The following is a 22,723-nucleotide window of genomic DNA, read 5'->3' as shown; positions in this document are numbered from 1 at the left end:
TTACTTATTCAACCTATCTTGATCCTTCCAAGAACAATAACAAGCCGTGCTAAAAATTAAGAGTTGTACGTTTAATTTATATACCCTATTTATACCTTTTTTTTTTATAATCTTAAGTCGTGTAAGTTAACATAAAAGAGAATTCTATTTCGAATTAGGAGTCCTATCAATATTATAACCTTCTACACTTTTACATGGGGTTTTTTTTTTGTATATATGGAGTATACCAAAAAAAAAAGAAGGGTTGGGGAGAAAACAAATCCCGTTAAAAGTGAGTGACCTTTTGGGACATGAGAAAAGATCATTCTCATCATTTTGCCCCCTATGATGTGGACCCTAAGCACCCATGCGTTACACAATTATTACTACTCTCTTTGATTTTGACTATCTTCTTCTTTTTTATTCAAGTATATGTTTTGCTCTTCTCTTCTCATACTATTCTATATGTTTTGGGCCCAATATCATTTAATGCATCCACACTCTCTCTGATGAAGCCATATCTTATACTATACTACTTCCTTATTGAAAACGAAACTTTCGAATTCTTGAAATCATGGGTAACCAATACTGAACTTGACATGATATTTTCTATTAGTTAGTAAAGCCAGTAAATACTACTTTTTAAAAACGAATTATATCAACACGTCTACTACATATTGGCTTAAGATTGAACCTAAGCGGACGTTCACTTAAGCAAACTTTTAATCATCTAACGTCTGAGAGCTTGAGAATGTAACTTTTAGTCTGAGAAGTAACTTAATCAAGTTGCGTTCATTCCTCCTTTTTGTCATTTAGTGTTAAAAATTGTAGTATAAATATCATTGTTAGTAGTATTAAATTGTAGTGGCACGTTCAGTATAGAGTTTAGACTATCGAGATTAAGATAGACCAAACTTATAGTAACTGTTTGTAGAGTAATTACACTAGTGATGGGCCCTAATCTATAACTCTCTATATACTTACGCATTGATTATGGAGCTAATTATAAGCTTTACTTTTTTAAACCACACATTATTTTCTCTTTTCAAAATAACTTTAAGAGGCTTTGTTATTGTATAAGACTGTTCTACAAGTGTTTCAGTTGGATGTAAAAATGGATGTCATGTCGGAAAAGTTGCGAATTGAGCATTAAGCTATGTAGTAATGTTTCAATATTCTATATATGGGGGAAACAAATCAACCAAGTAAAAATATACGGTTTGGTTGTTTATACAAACATCTATTACTACGTTTGATATGTTGTTGTTAAGTTGATGAGCTGTTTCAGTAGGGCAAAAAGAAGAAGAGAGGAGAGAGAGCAACCGAGCAACTGATCTGCCAAACTCAGAGTAAGATGACTACTTTTTTTTTGCTGGTTCTGATCAGTTTGTCTCCTAATCTCTCTACCTCTATTATGTTAGGGTCAGATTCATATGTAATATTTTGCATATACAATGTACTCTCTACCCCCTCCCACATTAAAACCATTAGCAAACAAGAAACTGGCAGAATCATAAATGAGAATATATATATATATATATATATACAAATTATCACTCCTAACAATATTATTGGTGCATTAATGTAGGAAAAACCCTAGTCCCAAGATTCATCATTCCTTTTCTCTTCTGTAACTAGATGTTCTTCAACAGCTTTTGTCTCCCAATTGTCTCTTTCCATTATATTATAATTTTCACGTATACATGCTTCTACAGTAGTATTATCTTTCTAAAAGTTATATCTATATCCAAAATTAGTCTGATCGACAAACAAATAAAAGTTTCAAGTATTTAGTCACACCTTCACTTCTTGTAAAAAGATCATAGGCACCATGGTTGAACAGCATGGATGGATTTGGTGTTATCATCACATATTCAATTATTTTGTTACTAGTGTATGCGAATACTTCTATTTGTCAAAATGTATTTAAAAAAAAAAAAAAAAACAGGAAATATGTTTAGTTGTACTATAGTGAATTTATTAGATCTTTTTTTTCCCTTCTTATGTGGGGCAAAAGGATAAGAAAGGCACATTAAAAGGCTCATTGTTAATGCTACACCCAACTGTTGGGCTTAAAAAGGGTGACCAAGGGCCCATTTAGAAAGAGCAAAGTCAAAACGTTTATAATCTGGGATCCTTGTAATCTTTAAACTATAGACTCTTTCAAAACTAGATAAAGTCATCAAAGAAACATCAAGCCAACAACAAAAGTACAATGGTCAGAGTTGTTGATCCAGATACGAGTCTTTCTTAGCTGCACCACCATGAGTACCTCCAGAAAAAAGTCCAGTAACAATGGAGTTTCCCCATGAGAGCCAACCTGCTGCTCCTCCTTGTTGCTGCTCAGCTTCAATCACACTTTTCACTTGCTCTTTCTCCACCATCTCTTCCCATCTCTTCCTCATGAAATCTCGAACCGATTCAGCGCTTTGGTTAACTATCTCTTGTGGAGGTAACTCCAATGGGTTCTGGTCCAAGTTCAGTTTCTCAAGCTTCTCTAGCCTGAAAAACGAGTCAGGCAAGACTCTGATCTGGTTGTTGCTGAGATCTAGCTCCCTTAGATTCGCTAAATCAGAGATTGTGTCAGGAAGTTCGGTCAAATCTCCGAAGTTGCTGCTCAAGTTCATGACTTCGAGGCTTGTGAGTCTTCCTATAGCGATTGGAAGGCCGTGTATTTCGTTCATATGTGCATCTAGATACCTTAGAGAACGCATCTCACATATGGAATTGGGGAAGAAACGGATTTTGTTAAGCTGGATCGATAGCCTCTCAAGATTGAGTAATCCGTATCCGATGTTTGCAGGCAGAGATGTCAAGTTGTTGAAGCTGGCATCTAACTCTACTAATGACCTAAAAGCACAAGAACATATCTTTCCTCAGAATTGGGTAAAATGCTAAAACAAAACGAAACAGGAACAAAAGAATGAGAACAAAACCTGCACTGGGCAATGCTTTCTGGGAGTGAAGTTAGCTTGTTCCCAGTCACATTTAAGATCCTCAGATTAAGTAATAGCCCAATAGAGTCAGGAAGAGACCTAAGATAGTTTGAAGATAAATCGAGCTCCTCTAGTTTCTCAAGTCCTGAGATTGTATCAGGTAGGAACTGCAAAAAGAAAAACAGCTTTAGTTACTACAAAAGACGACACAACAAATAAAAATGACTCCAATTATGAATGTTGGATTATTAATCATTCAAATAAAAAGATTCACAGACATCTAACTCTTAGAGACCGCAATTAGATCAGAGTTATCTGCAACTGTTTAGATGATCGTCGCCCAAATAGTTCCAGTCAGACTAATAGATAATAAGACTGATCAAGCTTCACACAGACATCAAGGTTCATAAGCTAAAGCCGGTCACATTCCAAATTTTAAAACTTAAGACATCGAAAGTTTCATGATTTTTATTTCACTCTTCACAGAACACAACCTCACCCAATCAGAGAATTTCTATGAGTTATGGCAAAAACACCAAATTTTGCAAAACTACACACCAACATTCATGTAGAAACGATTCAAAATACTCGAGCATTACCTTGAGATCATTGCGAGAGAGATCCAGGGAAACCAAACCAACGATCTTCCCTAAAGCATCAGGGAGAAGCTTAAGCCCACGATCAGAAAGATCGATCCTTTCAACGACTCCACCATCTTCAGCTTCCTTAATCACCGATAAAACCTCCACATTCACTTCATCTCCACCGTCTAATGATTCAACCGCCGAAGCATAAACCCTACTCAGCTCCTCCTCCAAATCCCTCAACTGCCTCTCGTACCCCTCGTGAACTTCCTCTAGCTTCACAACCGCAGCATAAAACTGTTCTTCCTTAGCCGCATCCTCCGGAGACAAAGAATCATTCTCTCGGATCGCAACGATCTTAGCCCGAGCAGAAGATACAGCTGAAGGATCAGGTCGTGGCCCGAGAGAGCCGAATACGAAAAGGGTCTGCGTGATTGTACTGGGAATCGATTCAATCAGCGAGGAGATGACATGAGGATTGGTGAGAAGTGGGTAACGATTCGCAAGAGATTGCTGAATCGTCAGTGACGGTGGCGCGTGAGAAGCGGGGTCGGAATGGTGGATGACGTAGGAGAGCAAAGGAAAGATCTCTAGATCATGATCCATGTTCTACGAGATTGAAGATGAGAGCTTATCAAGATCAAGGTATGATGAAACGAAATTAAGCAAAACCGAGTGAAGAAGATGTGAATTATATATATCCAGCTAACTTGCACCATGCTTTTAGTTAGTCATTATCTGATGACCAAAAAAAAAAAAAAGTTAGTCATTATCTATGTTATAAAAATTATCAAAACACTAAAATTGGTAAGAAAATTTAATATATAATTAATATGATGAAATTTACAAAGTGGAAAGTTAAAAAGATAATTACAATGAGATGTTATTTACAAAAAAAAAAAAGCTGGCTATACTATTTTTAGAGAAATAATTAAAAACTTTCTACCAATATATCTTTCCTATTTATTTACTACATATTTTCTGCTCGATTTTTATTCTTATTAGATATTTTTATTTTATTTTTATTCCTATTAAACAAAGTTTTACTCAAAGGAAAGAAAAGAAAAAGTCGGGCCATAAACCAAATCCAGGAGAATTTAATTTCGGCTTTTGTTGGTTTGAGTGAAATCAGAACCGGATTCTTCTCGCTCTTAATAGCCAGAGCTTTCTTAAGGCCCAATAATAAGCCCGTTATTACTTGCCGCGTAAAAAACAAAAAACCCTAGAGATTACTTGAGGCTAATTTTATTTTAAACCCTTTAAACCCTAATTTCAGTCGGTGAAAAATGACGACCAGCAGGAAGAATAAAAAGAAAGCAAAGATGAAACGTATCTGCTGGACATTGACGTGTTGGAAAGCACCGTAAGCATCCCGGAGGTATGCATCACCACCGTAGACTCGATGTTAAACTTGAATCTATCATATGATGATCATGCATTGTCTTATATTCGAGCCTGCCGTTAAGGTTTCTCAATTCTCCTCTGTTTCGTTAAATTAATTTGGACGTGGGTTTAAAGTGAATCTCTACTCAGCAACTTCATATAAAGAGATTACTGTTCCAAGAATTTTCATTTGAGTCCAACTCTCAAAATTAAGGTCAAAATGTTTATAGATAATACCAAATTTTCCGACATAACAGGTTAAAGCTTTTTTTCTTAACAAGATAATACCAAATTTTCTTACAAGATTCGGATACAAAAAAAAATGTGAATTGCAATTGAAAATCTCCTTAACATGACTCGAAGTAATGATAAACTCAATTTAGCTCAAAAGACTCTCTTTCTCTGGTATTCCTCCCCATTCTCTAATCCTTTCTTCTGCCATTGCAGCCTACAAATATATCACTCAATATATTAAGAACAAAGATTCAGTTATTCATTCGGTCTTAAAGGTGTTTTGGTTTCTTACCTCTTTGTCCCAATTGGTTTTGCAGATCATCCAAGTCAAGACTATCGATTGAACAAAAGTTCCCGTCATCATCCCCCACCAAATTCCCTAATCAATATCATAGGTTTCCACATCAAAAGTTAAACGCAGGTCTTTCGTCTTTTCTTAATTATTATAACTTTTAGATAAAGCATGTGAGTCTCATTACCATAACTCCATATTCAAGCTTAAATCCCAACAATAGACCAAATGGGACTCCGAACAAGTAATAGCATGCTATGTTCACATAAGCTACAACCGCTTGCCATCCAGCTCCCACAGCCACTCCTGTGTAATCAAAATTTATCATAGTGCCACATTAGATTTAACTCAGTCAAGTGTCATAAACCACTCCACTCATATCAAATCTACTTTGGAGTTGGAAAATTGTGTACACCCTTGTATAATATTGGAGTCGACTAAATATTACCAGACAATACAGGTTGAACATTATTGATGACAATGCAGAAGGCAAGCATTGGCGTGAGCTCTCTAACCACGTTCCTAACTACTTCATCTTCCACAAACAAAACCGGGTACTCGTTGCGGAAGAAGAGTAGGACGGCCGCTATAACCATCCCAATCGCTGTCGATGATATCACGGCCACAACTAGAGAAAACTTGGCCGTTCTTGGGTGGCTTGCTCCTAGCTCATTTGACACTCTCACACTGCCAAAGAAAACGCATTATCAGCAAAGTGTAAGATATATGTGTAGATAACTTGGAAAGAGTTTTGTTTTCAGACGTGTTGTGTGGGTCGCACGTGAGAATTTACCTTACTGCTGCGTTTGTCCCAACTGAAACCATAGCTGCCCATCCCAAAATGTTCATGCTTCATTTTTTAACACACCATCAAGAAGAAAACAAATAATATATTAGACAACATTTTTGCAATGAATAGTACTAAAATTTTCAACTTTACTTCATTATTGTAATTCCTAGCTATATTGTAATTTAGTGATTGATTTAGTCTACGTAAGTTTACGCATGTCAGCAACATTAGATTAAAAAAATATGTGAAATATTTAAATCGACTATTATATGCTTTTTTAGCCACAGAGACAAAACAAATATATAGACTACTACGCACGTTGGGTCTACTCTTATTCGGAGAATCTCTATGATAATAATTTAAACAAATTGATCAAGTAAAAAATCATGTACAAACCTTACATCATTACATGGTGTGAAGATATTAATTAGTTTAGATCTTAAGAAATAAAAAAAATTTACCATATGGAGAGTGCAGCAACGGAGACTTCAGCATTCTTCAAATATCCAGCAAATAATACAAGTGCCATAAAATACCAAATCTCCAAACTACAAAAGTAAATAATCTATATATAAAATATGAATTAGGTCGGAGCAAAATAACCGGAAAATAAGGGTTTAATTCGCAACTCACCAGAGCATGACAGCAGAAGCCAAAGACAATTTGACAAACCCCCACAAATTATGAAAAGCCTCCCACGTAAATCCAGACCAAGCCTCTCCACACGTACCACTAAAGATATACACAAGTTGTGCCACAACGATGAACCACCACGACGTGTTAAGCACTAAAGCTAAACCGGGAAGTCCCCAGTGGAGCCTAGACATGACTAGCCACGTGAAGAAGCTATGGATCACAAGAACCACACCGGAGATCCCTGCCATGACCATGATCTTGCTTTGCGATTGCAAAAACTTTGCGGTTGGGAAGTTGATGGCGTAGGCGAATATTTGCGGGATCATGTAGATGGAGAAAATCCCAGCCGCGGCCGAGATTGCAGCGGTTTGGCCTATGAAGGTTAAGATTGGAGCCGCAAAGATATAGAGTAGAGAAAGGAAAAGAGCCGTTACGCTTAGAATGACCCATGACCGTTGTAAGTAAACACCGAGCATTGATACTTTCCCTGCTCCAAACGCTTGTCCGCATAGCGTTTCCAACGCACTTCCCATTCCAAGCTATATATAATCGTACCATGCATAAACATAATAATCGTGAGAATTTTTAAAAATTTGCATACAAATTACTAATATAGTTTTATATTACGGCTAATATACAACACAATTATAATCCTGTTTTCATATAGCTAGCTTGACACGGTTTTTTTCCTTAAAAGTTTTTTGTATATAGTAAAGATGCAAAAGATTTGTTAATACAAAGTAGAATGGGAAACATGTGATTAGGGGAGATATATGAAAGTAAGACGTACCATGATACCGAAGGAGAAGCCGGCGATGACGGAGTTCTCGATGGAGACAGCAGCGAGAGCAATGGTGCTAATATGTCCGGCGAAAACTTGAGTGACTGCTCCGAGAGAGTATTGGCTCATCGACGTAAAAATGGCGGGGCCTGCTAGTTTCCATAGCTTTTTAGACTCGATTCTAAACTCTCTGACAAAGTCTCCGACGTTGGAGATGGGAGGGATATCGACGGCTGTAGAGGAGAAGGAGACAAGAGAGGATGCTCTGCTTCCGACTCCAAGATATTCCATCAATGCTTTCCGGGTCGTCGGGTCGAGTTCCTCAGTTGACGACAGAAACGGATCCGTGAAGTCATTATCTTTCTCCATTCTCCGACGACAAATACAGAGAGCTTAGAGGTAAGGAGAAGCTAAGATCGAGGATCTTGCGGTCTTTAGAAATCAATGATTCATGAATTATATAGAAGTTAATAGTTTTTTTTATTTTTTCTTATTTACTGATTATAATATAGACACGACAAAGTGTTTTAAGGGTCTATTAATAAGTTTTCTAAAGGGTCTATTAATTTAGATTTGTCTATAGTTTATCTTCTTTTCATACATTGATCAATCACGCCAAAGCTTAGCTAGTCAATTAGATTTTTGTACATCTAAAATATAAAAAAACTAGACTGGGTACGTAGGAGCTTTTGGAAGAGTGGTAAAAGACAACTTCACACTTGAGACTTTTTGTTTAATCAGACAGCTTAACACCAGTTGTTAATCCTTTGACTCTTTCACAGTCGAATTTTGAATGTGAGTGTGTATGTGTGTGGCTATTATTGTACAACTGTCGACATACAGAATCAAAGAGTGACTTTGTGATATTTCATCGCACGACTAGGCTAAAAACAATACAATAAAATCAAATGCAAATTAAAAATTCATAATTAATCGTTAGAAGATTATCATATACAAGTTGATATCTTTGTGTGTACCTTTATTCATATAGATCTTTGGTTCGTGGACTCCATATGGCTTCTTGCTACGTGCAAAGCAATCAACGTGGTAGATTGGAAACCTAATTGGCTAATGATAGCAAGTTGGCACTCGTAATAGAACAAGTAGTAGGCCAACTAGTCACACAATTAAATGGAAATAGGCCCATATAATCTTGGCCTTTTCATCACAATAGCAGAGCGGGGAGACTGCAAAATTTTCTTCTCTGTCGATCTCAATACAATCCTTCACGAGCTGATATCAAAGATATTGATCAATTGAAGAAGACTGAGGTTTGATGGTAAAATATTGTTGTTCATGATGATGTATTTTGTAATATACAAGGACCAAGGTAGTTTCATCTTTCAATGAACTTTGACATAAAAGACAATATTTTTATTATTTATTTATTTTAAGGTATCGTTTAAAAAGCGGAAAGAAAAAAATCTTTTACCAAAAAAATATTGCGGGAAGAATTTATTTCTGTTTTTGTTTTGTTCAGCTAATTATTTTTGTAAGTAGTAACCATGTATTTTCTAACTTATTTGGACAAAACAAAACAACAGTTTATGATGTGATATTGAAACGTTCATCCAAAGTTTACAAGTTTAATGAAAAAACGTTGGTTCATTTTATGATGAATAAACATGTACAAAAGTTATCCATACAAAGAAAGCAGTAACATGTATACATAACATACACAACTTATCACACAATTATAGATAAAACAAAACAAAAAGAGTTCTTGTAAACTCTGAAGCCAAAACAAACCCAAAGATAAGAAGACAGAAGCATACTCAACAACTCAATACATATAAACAACAAACAAAAAGGACCATGTTGAATTTATCAAGTTTGGGGATGAGTAGTAGCTCGACCTCTTTCGCTAACGCTGGTTTCCGCAAATTTCTGGCTCGCGAGATGTAAGTTTCTAGCTTTCTCTTCAGGGCTCCACTCAGAGAGGTAGTAGTCTTCTTCAGTTACTTTCTTGGAAGATGGTCCACAGAACATACCTCCCCATTGCGGAAAGTAAATCAAGCATATTGGTAACGAACAAGCGATAGACATGACCCCCATAAGAGTTATACCCGTCTCCCTCGAGTATGTTGATCCTTTGAAGAATATCAACTGAGTTAAGACCGCGCCTACATTGCCTCCCGCACCAGTCATTCCCGATATCACCCCAAGAGATCTACATAACCAAAACAAGCGCAATTCAATACCAAAATGCATGTATACAATGCTCAAAATGTAATGTATGAGAGCGGTTTTACCTTCTAGAAATAAACGGAACTACGCCAAAGGTAAGTCCACAAGCGGCTTGGACGAACACAGAGAAGATGAGCATAACAACTATAGACAATGTCAATGAAGAAATTTGGCCAAGACATGCGCACAACACACCTCCTAGTGTTTGAACGATCCACCAAGCCCATAACCTTCCTCTCATCCCAAACCGTCTGGCCATTATATCAGAGAAAATTCCTCCTCCAGGTCTAGCGAAAAAATTGGCTAGTCCAAAACTGGCTGCTATAATCCCAGCTGTCTGGAGTTTTAAGTGGAACCTATCGAAGAAATATTCTGCGATGATGTTGTCAATGGTAAGCTCTACTCCAAAACAGTAGCCATATGCTAATGCTGTTATCCATCCCCTATAGTTGCTCACCCCATGTGTGATCACTTTCCCCACATCATCTTTCTCCTTCTCTCCAGATTTGTGCATCGCCCAATAATCTCCATCAGGAAGATCCTTTTCAAGACAAATTAATATAACACAATTAAAGATGATTAAGCAGTAATGGTCCATATCCTACGTAATAAAGATTGTACTATATGAACTGGAGAAACTCAAACCGGTATCTTTAAACCATTTTTTGTATTTTCGAATCGGTTTCGTCATTTATACGTATAACAAACGATAGACCGGATAAACTGAATAAACAAAAAAAAAACCGAACCGGTGAGAGTGTACATGTTGTGTACCTGACCGAACAAGAGAACGGCGAAAGCAGAGAGAGTCTGAAACAGACCGGGGATGAAGAAAGCGATCCTCCACGCCGTGAACTTGGTGGCTCCCATTCCCCGAATCAACGAGAAGACGATGGGCATGATCAGCTGCGTCGCTCCTCCTCCGAGGTTTCCCCACCCGGCGGCGATTCCGTTAGCCGATCCCACGACGGGTCCAGAGAACATAGAGCTCATCCAGAACTGCGTGGAGACGAAAGTGGCCAAAGAGAATCCAGCAAAGAACCTCACCATGATAAACCCGATCGGAGACTTTATCCCGGCGGTGAAATAGACGGCGGGAGCGGTGGAGAGTGTCAAAGCGGCGGAGGCGAGACGTGGACCGAAGAGGTCACAAGCCGTGCCCATGAGGATACGTGCGAAAACAGAGCCGGAGACAGAGGCTATCCCGGCGTTACCGATGTCAGTTGCGGTGAGGTTAAGGTTTTCACGGATGATAGGGAGGAGCGGTGGAGCTGCGAAGGTGGAGACGAAGCAGCAGAAGAACTGAAACCATGAGAGATGGAAAGCTCTCATGTGAGGTTTAGCGACTGAGAATAGTCTGAAAGTTGTTGATTTGTTCTCCGCATCCACCGGAAGTGCGAATCTCCGAGTTGCCTTGGTGCTGGTTCCAGCTTCTCCTCCTTTACCTTCCACCTCCATTTTTTTTTTGTGAGCTTTTGAAAAGTTAGGGTTTATGGTTTAAGGAATGAGGAATCTCAGGTTTGAGGTTATGAGTATATATAGAGGAGAAGAGTGTTAAGCCTCTGACTTTATCATGGATGTGTTCTTTCTTGTGAAGTCTGATGTAATCATTTTTTTTTGGATGATACGTTCTTCTTTTTAATACAACTGTGAGTAATTAATATCCAAAATCAATAATTATTAGGTAAAGGGTTTTGGCATGGTGTTTATTTCAGTTTTGGTTTTTAATTTCATATGATCTCAAAGTTAAAATGTAATTTAAATTTTAAAATCGACAATTTCACTCCGTCAATATGAAATCGATTTGGATTAATATAGTAGGTTCTTACATCAAATTAAACACTCCGCAGTTATTTGATTTGTGTAATAAGATGAGTTTTTTTTGGTAAATTGTGTAATAAGATGAGTTAGGAATGGTAAGAGATGACAAAAGAGATCAATTTGGTGTGGACAAATCTTTTTGTATGTGTTTGAATACAAATCTCATATCTAAAGAACTATCGAACAAAATTTACAATAGTGACTCGTCCTTTCAATATCAGTTTTGTTTATATTTCACGCATATGAAAGCAAAATTATATAAGGGAAATTAATTATTTTTAAAAATCAGAATTTTCAGTTAAATACAATAAAACACTTGTTTCGAAGATAACAAATAGTCTATAGTAACTTTTAATGTTGCATCCACAATGCCTGGAATATTGCATTTGCATAAAGATGCAACAAATTAATTATAATGTTTTAGTTCTTTTATTTTTTTCATTGATTGTGTTTATTTGACTAACAAAAACTCAAAATAGCAGTAAACTAACTTTTCAACTATTTTTTTGGCAACCTATTTACTTCTTTAAATCTCATAACACTTGCTATACTTTTTGTTATTTATACGAGTTTCGAAGTCAATACTTGAGACTCGGGGAACAGTTGCTACTTTTGGGCTCCTTAACCATGGCAAAGGTAAAGTCTTCGAAGCATTAACTTTGGCAAAGTCTTTACTCTTCTTTTTGTTTTTTTTTACAACAAAACTTCTCAACTTGTTATTTCTTAAACTCTATGTTTTTCTATATCTCTTGTATTGAATGATTGTTTCAAAGAAGAAAATAGAGAGACCAGTATGGAGATTCAGATCAGACTAACAAAACCATATAAATCCCTTCTTCGAATTTGTTCGTTTATTTCGATTTTAATGATTCCCAAGCTTGAAGTTTACATGTCATATAGTGACATTTTAAAAATATACGAGATCAGTGAAGCTACATTTTTTCTTTCTTTGAAAATGTTAGTAGGTGAAATAGATAAAGACATAAGTGTTTCATCAAACTCAAAAAGGGATTTATGGTTTTACAAACCTTTTGTTGTAGCACACTGATCATAGTAGAACCATTTTTCATTGAATCTATAAATTTAATTTTCTTCAAAACTGTTAATACATGTGTGTGTAATAGACAAAGACATAACCTTTAAGTTGGATAGCCATCAAAATTTACAAAAGAGAAATTTGAAGAAATGATTTCTTGTTTTGTAAATCTTATTTATGAATCTCTTTATTTCTCTTATCTTCAAAAAATAGAAATATAAAGAGATTCATAAGATTTGAAAACTAAAAATCATCTCTTCAAATTTATCTTTTTTGTCAAGTTTGACGACTATCTAACTTAAAGGTTAAGATTTAATCTATTGCGAATAATGACATTTTAGAAGAGAAAAAAACAAAATTTATGAGATCAACGAAGAGTCGTTTTATGTTAAATGTTTCTTGAAAAATGAAATTATAGATATGATTTCGTTATAGATTGTCTTTTTTTACATCTCATAATTAAATGGGTGAATTTTTGAGAAATTCAAGATGATATTGTGATTTTTATGATGATGACATACATACGTATGTAGAACTATTAAACCTTAATCATAACAATATTCATAAAACATGTTAGCCGTTTATTTGGACTACCAATATAAATACGTGAGGAATATTCCGTAGGTCCATGAACTTTGCGGACTTTTCGTAGTACAAAATGTGTGGAATCTTGGGATCGAAGACTTTGGCATCTCTCCTTCACCTCTGGACCTCGTTGGATTCCTATGCGAACTATAAAACTACATGCTTGGGAGAATCTCATGTGCTTCTTTTGACATTTCAAAATAATAGAAAAACCAATACTATGCCCTAAGTATTATTAGCAATACCATACATGACATCAGTAAAACCTCATCAAACTCCTCCTAATATGAGCTCTCCACATACTAGTCCTCTGAATGTATTACAAAACTGATACATTCAAAGTGGTTTTGTTTGTTTGTTTACAATGTCACATATACTTTCAATATTTTTGGTTTCTTTATTTCTTTTTTTTTTTTTTTTTTATATAAAAGAACTCATGACCTGAATGTACGGACGGTACTTGGCGATGGTGAAAAGAGTTTACTTTATTTTCGAAATGATTTTAGTATTACATCTTGCATATGATTAATGATGCTTCTTGGATGAACTATATTATTTCTCAGCTGCATATTCCAAAAGTCGTCTATATTGTTTTTTTAATCAACTATCTGAATCTTTCGAGAGTAGAAACTAAAAACAAGTTATCCAATAAAAATGTAGTTTGATACATATTAAAAATCATAAATAAAACCTGGCTGCACGATTGAACTAGAAAAATGAATAAATGAAAGTTCTATATAATCTCGTATTACACTTGACAATGAAGTGATGATATAGACATGAATCAAACCATGGATCTCCATTGGTCAAATCGAATGTGGACTATTCTTATTTCGACATGAATTATTAGTTTAGTTAGTTCTCTACCATTGGTTTTAGATACTTTCTTCACGACGTGTTCTACGGATGGGAGCCCCCACCACCAAGGCCGGTTTAGTTGTGCATACGAACAATTTAATGCCAACTCTCGTAGGCTATAAACTTATTGCACAACTATATATAGATAATAAATACAGAAAAATTTGTGAATTTGACTTGCCAACTTTACCAAGAAAAGTGAAAAGCTATGTTGACAATCATCTCTTAAAGCTTGTGAAGCCTTTTTTCGAATTGAATAACCCATGAATTAATCTTATTTGAAATCTGATATAAATCATATATTATTACTATTGAAATGTGCAAGATATTAATTATGATTAATTCAGTTTATAAACCTGTTGATGAAACAAGTATATTAACAACAATACACATTGAAATAATTAACTAACAAAAAATAACTAATGACATGGACAACACAACCTTTCGAGTTTCGACCATACACGAAATTTTGGTAAACTTTGCACTCTTCTAGCAGTTGAGCAGCTTGTAGTTGTAACTTGTAACTATATCAAGAGGCTGTCTTAGTTTGGGTACTGAAATGGGCCATAGAATATACAAAGGTCTCTAATGGGCCTTTAAAGCCAAGTGTTACTAAGTTATGTACATTTTGGCAAGTACCTGTTAACATTTTATCCATATATATATATATATCTTTTTTTTTTTGTCTACATATACAAATATAATATATTTTTAAAATTTGGGTTCTTGAGAAACTAATAAATTATTAATATATGTTTTCACATTAAAGCCATTTTTTATTAAGATATATTTGAGACATACAAGATGTCACTTTTAGATTAGATTAATCAATATTTTGTTTGACACTAATATTTGTAGTACTAAATACTATTGTCTATTGTAGTATTTGGTTGGGTTGTGTCGGGTTTACAGTCATATATGTCTTTAACAGTCAACATTCAACTAATTTTGAAAGCATTAAGTAGTGTTGCATTTTGTGAATAATAATATTGATTGACATACTACTAGTTTTTTTTTTTTTTTGAAAAAAAATACTACTAGTTTATTACAATTTACAAAACATGATTTTAACCTAAACATAATATCAACTAAACCATGTTTCGAAAGTGCGAAATGATTTTAATTTATATTTTAGAACTTATCAATCTGACTGTATATATAAACCAATATCAAAGAATTAAAAGTGTATAATATTAAAATAGGAAACCAATAATTTCCCATTGTTTGTTTTTTTTCCCTTAGAATTTCTGTATAAAAGTAACTTCAAAATATAAGAAACTTTATACAAATCCTTTATCTAATAACTTCACTCACATTTTTTGTTTGCTTACTTTTTAATTTATTTAAATTAAACTGAAAAAATATCGAATCGAATCCAAAACAGGGAGAAAAAGAGCAGAAACTGATTGGATTCTTAAAAAGAATTAAATTGTTTTTATTTTACTTTCTCAAACCATAAAACTAAAGAGTGGAAGAAGAAGAAGAGAGAAGGAAGAGACGAGAGAGTGTGTGTGGAATGCAACAAAATTGGAGTTGAATGGAGTTACAGAGGAAAGTAGCTGAAGCAATCCATGTCTTGAATCACGATCCTGAATCTTCCAACAGAGTCGCCGCTAATCAATGGCTTGTTCAATTCCAGCTCACTCCTGCAGCTTGGGATGTCTCCACTTCTCTCCTCACTTCACCGATTGTTTCTCTTTTCGACCTTCAATTCTTCGCCGCCCAAATTCTCCGTCGAAAGGTTTTAACTTTCGTCTCAGATTACTCAATTTCGAATCCTCTAAAAACCCTTTTTTTAACCCTCTTTTTGTGTTGGGTTTTCAGATTCAGAACGAAGCGTCGAATCTTCAATCAACAGCTAAAGATGCTCTTCTCAATGCCCTCCTTCTTGCTGCTAAGAGATACAGCTCCGGTGTTCCTCAGGTATTGTACCCTTTTTTCCTGTGTTTGTTCTCCGGGGATGGGAATGAAACGATTGTTTGTTTATGTGTGTTTTGTGGAATTTTTTGGGAATTGCAGCTATTGACGCAGATATGTTTAGCTCTCTCGGCGCTTCTTCTTCACGCGGATCCTTATTCAAAGCCCTTTGATAAGTTAATGTTCGCACTACAGAATCTTCAGGCTCATGATGATGGTAATGTCGTCTTGCTCGAGCTTCTCACTGTCTTACCTGAAGAGATATCTGACACTCGCCATTTTTCTCATCACTCTGATCTTCGTCAGGAGGTTTGTTCCTTCTCTTTTCCCCTTTCTTTCTCAAAGTTTGTATTTTTATCTTCGTTTTACTTATTCTCGCTTTTCGCTCTGTAACAGCTTCTCTCGCATACTTCCATGGTTCTTGATTTCTTACTCCAGCAGTCTGAGAAGCAATTCGCCTCCCCTCAATATCCGCATGACAACAACCGTAAAATACTTCGTTGCTTACTGAGTTGGGTATGTATCTCATGTAGACTTGTATTGTAGCCACGTTTCCCTGGATTTCATGTTTCTGTCTTTCCTCTTTTTGTTAGGTCCGTGCTGGATGTTTCTCTGAGATTCCACAAGGCGCAGTGCCTTCACATCCCCTTCTTAACTATGTGTTCAATGCCCTGCAGGTGACTTTTCTTGGTGGTATAGTTTAAATTACTGTCACTTTTCTACAAAGTGCCATTCAGTTTCTTTATTCGGTTCTGATTTCTCTGTGTTCCATAGGGTACTACTTTTGATCTCGCCATTGAGGTGCTTGTTGAACTTGTGACTCGGCATGAGGTATGATTGAACTATATTGTATTGGCATATTTTCCTTTGTATCTGTTCTGATTTGTTCATACCTAATGGCTATGTGTTTGCATAATGTTTAATTTCAATGTATTGTCTTATAGTGTAATAGCAAAGATTACATATTATCTTATAGTTCAATAGCAAAAGTGATGTGTTTGGGTTTACTTAGCTATGATTTGTTTTCTTCTTGCAGGATCTTCCTCAGGTTTTATTGTACAAAGTACAATTTCTCAGAGATACACTTCTAAAACCAGCTCTTATAAATGCTGATCTGAAAATTGTCTCTGGCCTGGCATGCTTGATGTCTGAGATTGGACAAGCTGTGAGTTTGAATTCAATTTTATCTCCTCATGATTGTTATATCACTTCTTTTTTTTTTTTTTCGTGAGACTCACGTCGGTTTGTGATATGTTTCAGGCACCATGTTTGATTGTTGAAGCAAGTTCGGAAGCGCTTATTCTGACTGATGCGATTTTGAGGTGAATAATAGCCTTTATTGCGTTCACTTATACATATAGTGCATATTTTTTCTATATAAATTCACAACATCTTTGCATTTTAATCAAATTCCGTATGTTAATTGTAAACGGGAGATTCTCCTCAGTTTGTGTTTGCACTTTGCAAAAACATTTATGTAAAACTGTTTTTTTTTGTATTCAATTTTCTGCAAAATACAAACGCAAACGTAAAAATCGACGTTAGAAACAATTGAAGGCCTTAATCATTTGACAGTCGATGTATTCACACAGTTGGTGCAATTTTAAGCTAATTTTCAAATTCCTTCTTACTGAATGCGTTTATTTTTTCTCCAAACATGACTTCTCTTTACGGTTGCATTAATATCTTTTCCACGTTACTCTTGTTTACTGTCCATCAATTATTTTTCCAGCTGCGTGTCATTTCCAACTGACGACTGGGAGATTGCAGACTCAACTGTACAGTTTTGGTATTCTTTTGGTCTTATTAAGCTTCTTAACAACCATGTCGATTTAAATATTTTTTTGCCATCTTTATCAGATGGTTTTATGCTGGCTGTTCATTGCTCTCAGACTTGATATTTTTTTACCCGTAGGTCAACTTTTGCGACATATATACTTAGCCTAGGTGGAAACAGACAGAATGACATAAACCGTGTGAAAGATATATTTCTTCCAGTTTTCTCAGCTTTAGTTGATGCTCTTGTGCTCCGCGCTCAGGTTAAATCTTGGCAACTTTCTCTACGATTAAGGTCCCTTTCAGTTTCATATATCTAGAAGCACTATCATATCAGTTGCAGCACCAGAATAAATTGAAAGAAAACAATGTATAATGTATTTTTTCTATTAACCTGGAATTCTCTCCGTAATAGATATTCCTTATTGTTAAGATTGGTCAACTATTAAGGATTTGGTGGAAATTATTTTTCATAAATGTGTTCCATCCACAGCTCAGAACTCTTAGGCTTGTCACTCATAATTTCTTGCATCTCAGTCTCACCTTTCGTCAGTTTACCATATTCCCCTCTCTGTATCAACCTAAAATTGATTTTTTAGCTTTGTCATTTGCTGAATGTTCATAAGTCCACAAATTGTTGCACAGGTGCTTCATTATTGTACTAATGGTGTTTTTTTTGTGCTTCTAAACTTCTTTAGCAATCTGTCTTCAGGTTGATGAGTTTACCTCCAGTGATGAGGGTCCAGGGCTTGAGCTTCCCGATGGCCTTTTGCATTTTAGAAATAATCTTCTTGAGCTCTTGGTTGATATTTGTCAGCTACTCCATCCTATAACATTTGTGAGTAAGGTGTGCTCTCATATTGGAATTCAAAATCAGTAGTTAATTTAGTATTCGCATCGCAACTAATTTGTATTATGCTGTGGGTTTGTGAAACAATGAGTATTTACCCTGATTTTTAACGTTTCTTGGAATGTGTCATTTTGAACAGCTTCTTTGTTCTATTATTTTCTAACCTTTTCCTGCTGATATACCTGTAGTTATTTTTTGGTGGTCTGCCTTCTTCAAATGTTTCGATGCCCTTGAGGGAGGTTGAGGCGAAGTTGTTTGCTCTTAATGCGGTTAGCAACCTTGACCTCTTGTCTTTAAATCAAATTGTTTCATTTTAAGTTTCGGGTTTCAGAACAACCCAGAGAGGGGTGGGATCACATTGTATGGGTCCTCTACTGTTAATTGTCCCGTCTCTCTATTCTTTATCCATCCATTATTGTTTCTTTTTTTGGGAGATTGGTAATGTTAGCTTTAAGCTTGGCAGTTTTCAGAAGTTGCAATTTCTGTTTTTAATCCCTGTCTTTTTTTATTGTTAATTCCTGTATTTTACTAGAATATTCTACTATTTCAGGTTTCTGAAATTATCTTGCAAGAGGGAGAGGCTTTTGATTTTTCATTGATCATGCAATTGGTTTCTGCATTCTCAGTTAGGCCATCCAGCGAGCTCAAGGGGTTTATATGTGTTGTATGTCAGTTCATACCCTTGCCATACTAACAATTTTCTTGTAGTGTAAATGCAATCAACATTTGACAATAATCATCTTTTAGGTATACAGATCACTGGCAGATGTTGTTGGCTCTTATTCAAGATGGATCTCTGTTTTTCCAAGTAACGCCAGACCCTTGCTGTAAGTCCATTTTCTTCCATGACTGTTAAATAACATCTTTAGCATATGATTTGAAACTGTTTACTTTCATTTCTTATTTTCTGATTGGCATTTTTCAGTCTTGTAGAAGGAGAGGTTTATGTTTTTATATCTTGTATCATCAATATGTCTGATAATCTAATGGCCTTTCTGCTTTCAGATTATTTCTTGCAGGAGGAATTTCTGAACCTATTTGTTCACATGCTTGTGCTTCTGCTCTGCGTAAAATCTGTGAAGATGCTCCAGCTGTAATCCAGGAAAATTCAAATTTAGATATCTTAATGAAGATAGGAGAGGTATCAGCATCATCTGACCTTTCCGTAAATTGTCTAAACAAACGCAAATTACAGTGATATTATATGCGGCTCCTGAATCGTTTTATTTTTACCTTTCCTAGTGTTTGGAGCAGTGGAATTTGGCCTTGGAAGATGAGGAAGAAGTCATTACCGCTATCACTGTCATCCTTGGCTCTGTTTCTAACAAAGAACTACAAAATAAATTATTAACTCAATTGCTTTCGTCAAGTTATGAAGTTCTTTCAAAACTAGTAAGTGTTTGTATTGTTTAATTAGAAAGAGATATACGTCAAGGCTCTTCTTATCGTTTTTGTTCCTGAACAAGTAGCTCTTTGTTTTGGCTCTCTAGTAATGGAAAAAGAATCAGCTAACTCTGAGGACACTATTCAACATTTTACTCTTAACTAGTTACTAGAAGAACTCTAAGTAGATAGAAGTGATATCTGGAAGATGATCTTTTCTTTGCTCTCTCATTTTCTATTTTCCATGCTTTTCTAATTTTCTGAGATAGAATTTGGACTAATACCTTTGTGGTTTCAGGTAGATGAAGACGTTGAGTCTTCTGGTAGACAGAGTCCAGCCACTTACACGCGAGTGCTAAGCTCTGTGACAAGAGGTCTTTACAGGTCTGTTTCTGTGACTGCTGTATTTACGATCTTGCGTAATTGTGGCGTAATCTAGAAGTTTTTGGGGACCTGTTTGCAGTGTCATTAATGAAAAATTTATCACAATTTTACGTTACATATTATATTAATTACTTTTCTATTCACTTGTTTCTTGATTCAGGATTGGAACTGTATTCAGTCACCTTGCGACGGCTCTGTCATCTGTCCCTGTGGCAGATGGTCCAATCCTTTCTTTGTTGACCGTTTTCTGGCCCATTTTAGAAAAGCTATTTAGGTCCGAACACATGGAGAGTGGTAGTTTAGCAGCAGCAGCATGTCGTGCTCTTTCAGTGGCAGTTCAGTCGTCAGGTTTGAAACTTCTCAGCTCTCTATTCTATTACGCTACATTCATCTCATCATGCCTTTATATATTGTTATTCCAAAGCGTCCTTTATACTAATAAAGTACTTCTCAGAATATCTATCAATTATTTCTTGCTTTCGTACCCTAAGAGTCTGACTATGCATATGATTTTGGGACTATTATGGCTACAAATCAAGCCATTTCGATCTTTTCATTTGCATCAGTAACATTTTAACACGTTACGTTTGCATTATTTACAGGTGAGCACTTTATGCTGCTACTACCTAGTGTACTGGATTGTCTATCGAGAAACTTTCTGTCATTTCAAAGCCAAGAATGTTACATACGAACAGGTGAGGGTTTCTTAATTCAGGTATAGGCTCCACCAAAGGAGAAAAATCTCTTGAGATGCTAGCTTTAATCGTTGGTGACGACTGCTAGCTACCTTCACTAAATTATACCTTACGTTAATTAGTTGATCAGCCAGTTCTCTAAATAATGCCTTTTCACAAACATGTTATCAGCCTGTGTAATTGCTGAAGAATTTTGTCATAAGGAGGAATACGGGTCCTTGTTTATTACTACGTTTGAGAGATTTACTCAAGCATCATCATTGATGGGCATAAATTCATCATATATATGCGACCAAGAACCTGATTTGGTGGAAGCATATGTGAATTTTGCATCGGCATTGATCCGCGGTTGTCATAAGGTTTTGCAACCACTCTTTGCTCATTGAAGTATATAACTTTCAATATATATTTTTATAGGAGTCTTGGCGTGAAGGTTTTGATTCTTTTTCTTTTGATGACATAGGAATTGTTGAGTACTTCTGGAACACTACTTGAGATTTCTTTCCACAAAGCGGCTATTTGTTGTACAGCTATGCACCGAGGTGCTGCTTTAGCGGCAATGTCATACTTGTCAGGTAAGTTTGCAGCTGTTTACTATAGGCATTAACTATTGCTCGTAAGCATACTGTTTATACAATGTTTTCAAATTTTATAGGTTTCTTGGAGGTTTCCCTTTCATCCATGATCGAGACTGTGAATTGCATATCGGAAGGATCATTCAGTGTGGTCTCTGTCCAGGTTGTATCTCACTGCGGAGAGGGACTTTTGTCTAATTTGGTCTATGCTCTACTCGGAGTTGCAGCTATGTCAAGGGTAAATATTTTGAGTAAAATCTTTCAAAAAACTAGTGATGGATTTGGATCTTTAATTCTATTTTTTGTTATAGGTCCATAAGTGTTCAACGATACTGCAACAGTTAGCTGCAATCTGCAGTTTATGTGAGAGGACTTCTTGGAAAGGAATGTTATGTTGGAAATCTCTTCAAGGATGGCTAAACTCTGCGGTTTGTCTCTTTATTTACCTCTCTCGTGGCCGCATAAAGACCGAACCCCACCTCTGTTCTAATGACTTTTTTTATTTTGTATTCAGGTTTGGGCACTCCCGAGCGAGTATCTGAAGCAAGGAGAAGCAGAGAGCATAGTGAGGGAATGGTCAGAAGCTCTAGGAGGTGCAGGGATTGATTACCTTGAGAACAAAAGCTGCAATTTCGGAAACAATAACAGTCAAGTAGGAGGCCATATGCAAGGGAAACATGGTCGAGCATTGAAGCGATTAGTGAGAGATTTTGCAGATTCTCATCGAAACGATCCGAATCCAAACATCATATGAATGAATCAACCATCTTTTTTTTTTTCTTTTTCTAGTTCATTTTATTGTGTTGCCTTTTAATAATGAGTGCAATGCATCTTCTTCATTACTGGCAATGCTCTGATTCTAATGTACAGAAGGAGGGAAAGAAACCTCATGAAGAATCTTAAGCAATTTCCTTTAGCTTCACCTGATGAAAAGAAGAATAATATTTACGTTGAATTTTATGATGCAAAGCAAAAACGGCACGCAGTCTTAGTAATGTAGACGACTACCGTCGTTTCACCTATTCACATAACTGGGCCTTT

The 22,723-nt window shown here is 35.8% G+C and overlaps 4 protein-coding genes across 5 annotated transcripts; 1 reads left to right on the top strand and 3 right to left on the bottom strand.

Annotated features, from left to right (window-relative positions):
• Nucleotides 1–2,081: 2,081 nt before the first annotated feature.
• Nucleotides 2,082–4,185, bottom strand: LOC17900589 (plant intracellular Ras-group-related LRR protein 3). The gene is made up of 3 exons (XM_006307383.2): nt 3,515–4,185; nt 2,916–3,082; nt 2,082–2,829 (listed from the first exon to the last, which is right to left on the bottom strand). Exons 1-3 carry the CDS (start codon nt 4,103–4,105, stop codon nt 2,199–2,201), a joined length of 1,389 nt encoding a protein of 462 aa, XP_006307445.1. The 5' UTR covers nt 4,106–4,185; the 3' UTR covers nt 2,082–2,198.
• An 880-nt stretch (nt 4,186–5,065) lies between these two features.
• Nucleotides 5,066–8,086, bottom strand: LOC17898944 (protein DETOXIFICATION 31). The gene is made up of 8 exons (XM_006306040.2): nt 7,625–8,086; nt 6,832–7,373; nt 6,660–6,746; nt 6,202–6,258; nt 5,857–6,095; nt 5,596–5,714; nt 5,409–5,495; nt 5,066–5,330 (listed from the first exon to the last, which is right to left on the bottom strand). Exons 1-8 carry the CDS (start codon nt 7,982–7,984, stop codon nt 5,262–5,264), a joined length of 1,560 nt encoding a protein of 519 aa, XP_006306102.1. The 5' UTR covers nt 7,985–8,086; the 3' UTR covers nt 5,066–5,261.
• A 1,173-nt stretch (nt 8,087–9,259) lies between these two features.
• Nucleotides 9,260–11,260, bottom strand: LOC17897989 (high affinity nitrate transporter 2.5). Its single transcript, XM_006307251.2, has 3 exons — nt 10,577–11,260; nt 9,868–10,343; nt 9,260–9,785 (listed from the first exon to the last, which is right to left on the bottom strand). Exons 1-3 carry the CDS (start codon nt 11,258–11,260, stop codon nt 9,443–9,445), a joined length of 1,503 nt encoding a protein of 500 aa, XP_006307313.1. The 3' UTR covers nt 9,260–9,442.
• A 4,286-nt stretch (nt 11,261–15,546) lies between these two features.
• Nucleotides 15,547–22,637, top strand: LOC17899522 (importin-13). Of its 2 annotated transcripts, none has more exons than XM_023790065.1 (24): nt 15,547–15,843; nt 15,927–16,025; nt 16,122–16,328; nt 16,416–16,535; nt 16,613–16,696; nt 16,794–16,850; nt 17,056–17,184; nt 17,280–17,341; nt 17,752–17,808; nt 17,935–18,058; nt 18,508–18,633; nt 18,834–18,914; nt 19,196–19,309; nt 19,393–19,472; nt 19,651–19,786; nt 19,888–20,037; nt 20,327–20,412; nt 20,573–20,760; nt 21,015–21,107; nt 21,279–21,466; nt 21,571–21,682; nt 21,763–21,920; nt 21,994–22,110; nt 22,197–22,637. In XM_023790065.1, the coding sequence occupies exons 1-24, from the start codon at nt 15,640–15,642 to the stop codon at nt 22,434–22,436; spliced, it is 3,012 nt and encodes a 1,003-aa protein (XP_023645833.1). In that variant the 5' UTR covers nt 15,547–15,639; the 3' UTR covers nt 22,437–22,637. The 2 variants fall into 2 exon arrangements, with proteins under 2 accessions (XP_023645833.1, XP_006304567.1); XM_006304505.2 differs by having other exon boundaries at nt 18,508–18,642.
• Nucleotides 22,638–22,723: the final 86 nt, after the last annotated feature.

Source organism: Capsella rubella, unplaced genomic scaffold (genome assembly GCF_000375325.1).
Source record: "Capsella rubella cultivar Monte Gargano unplaced genomic scaffold, Caprub1_0 scaffold_1, whole genome shotgun sequence".
NCBI classification, from domain to species: Eukaryota; Viridiplantae; Streptophyta; class Magnoliopsida; order Brassicales; family Brassicaceae; genus Capsella; species Capsella rubella.
Note: the sequence above shows the minus strand (reverse complement) of the source record. Positions and strands in the feature narration are given on the sequence as shown.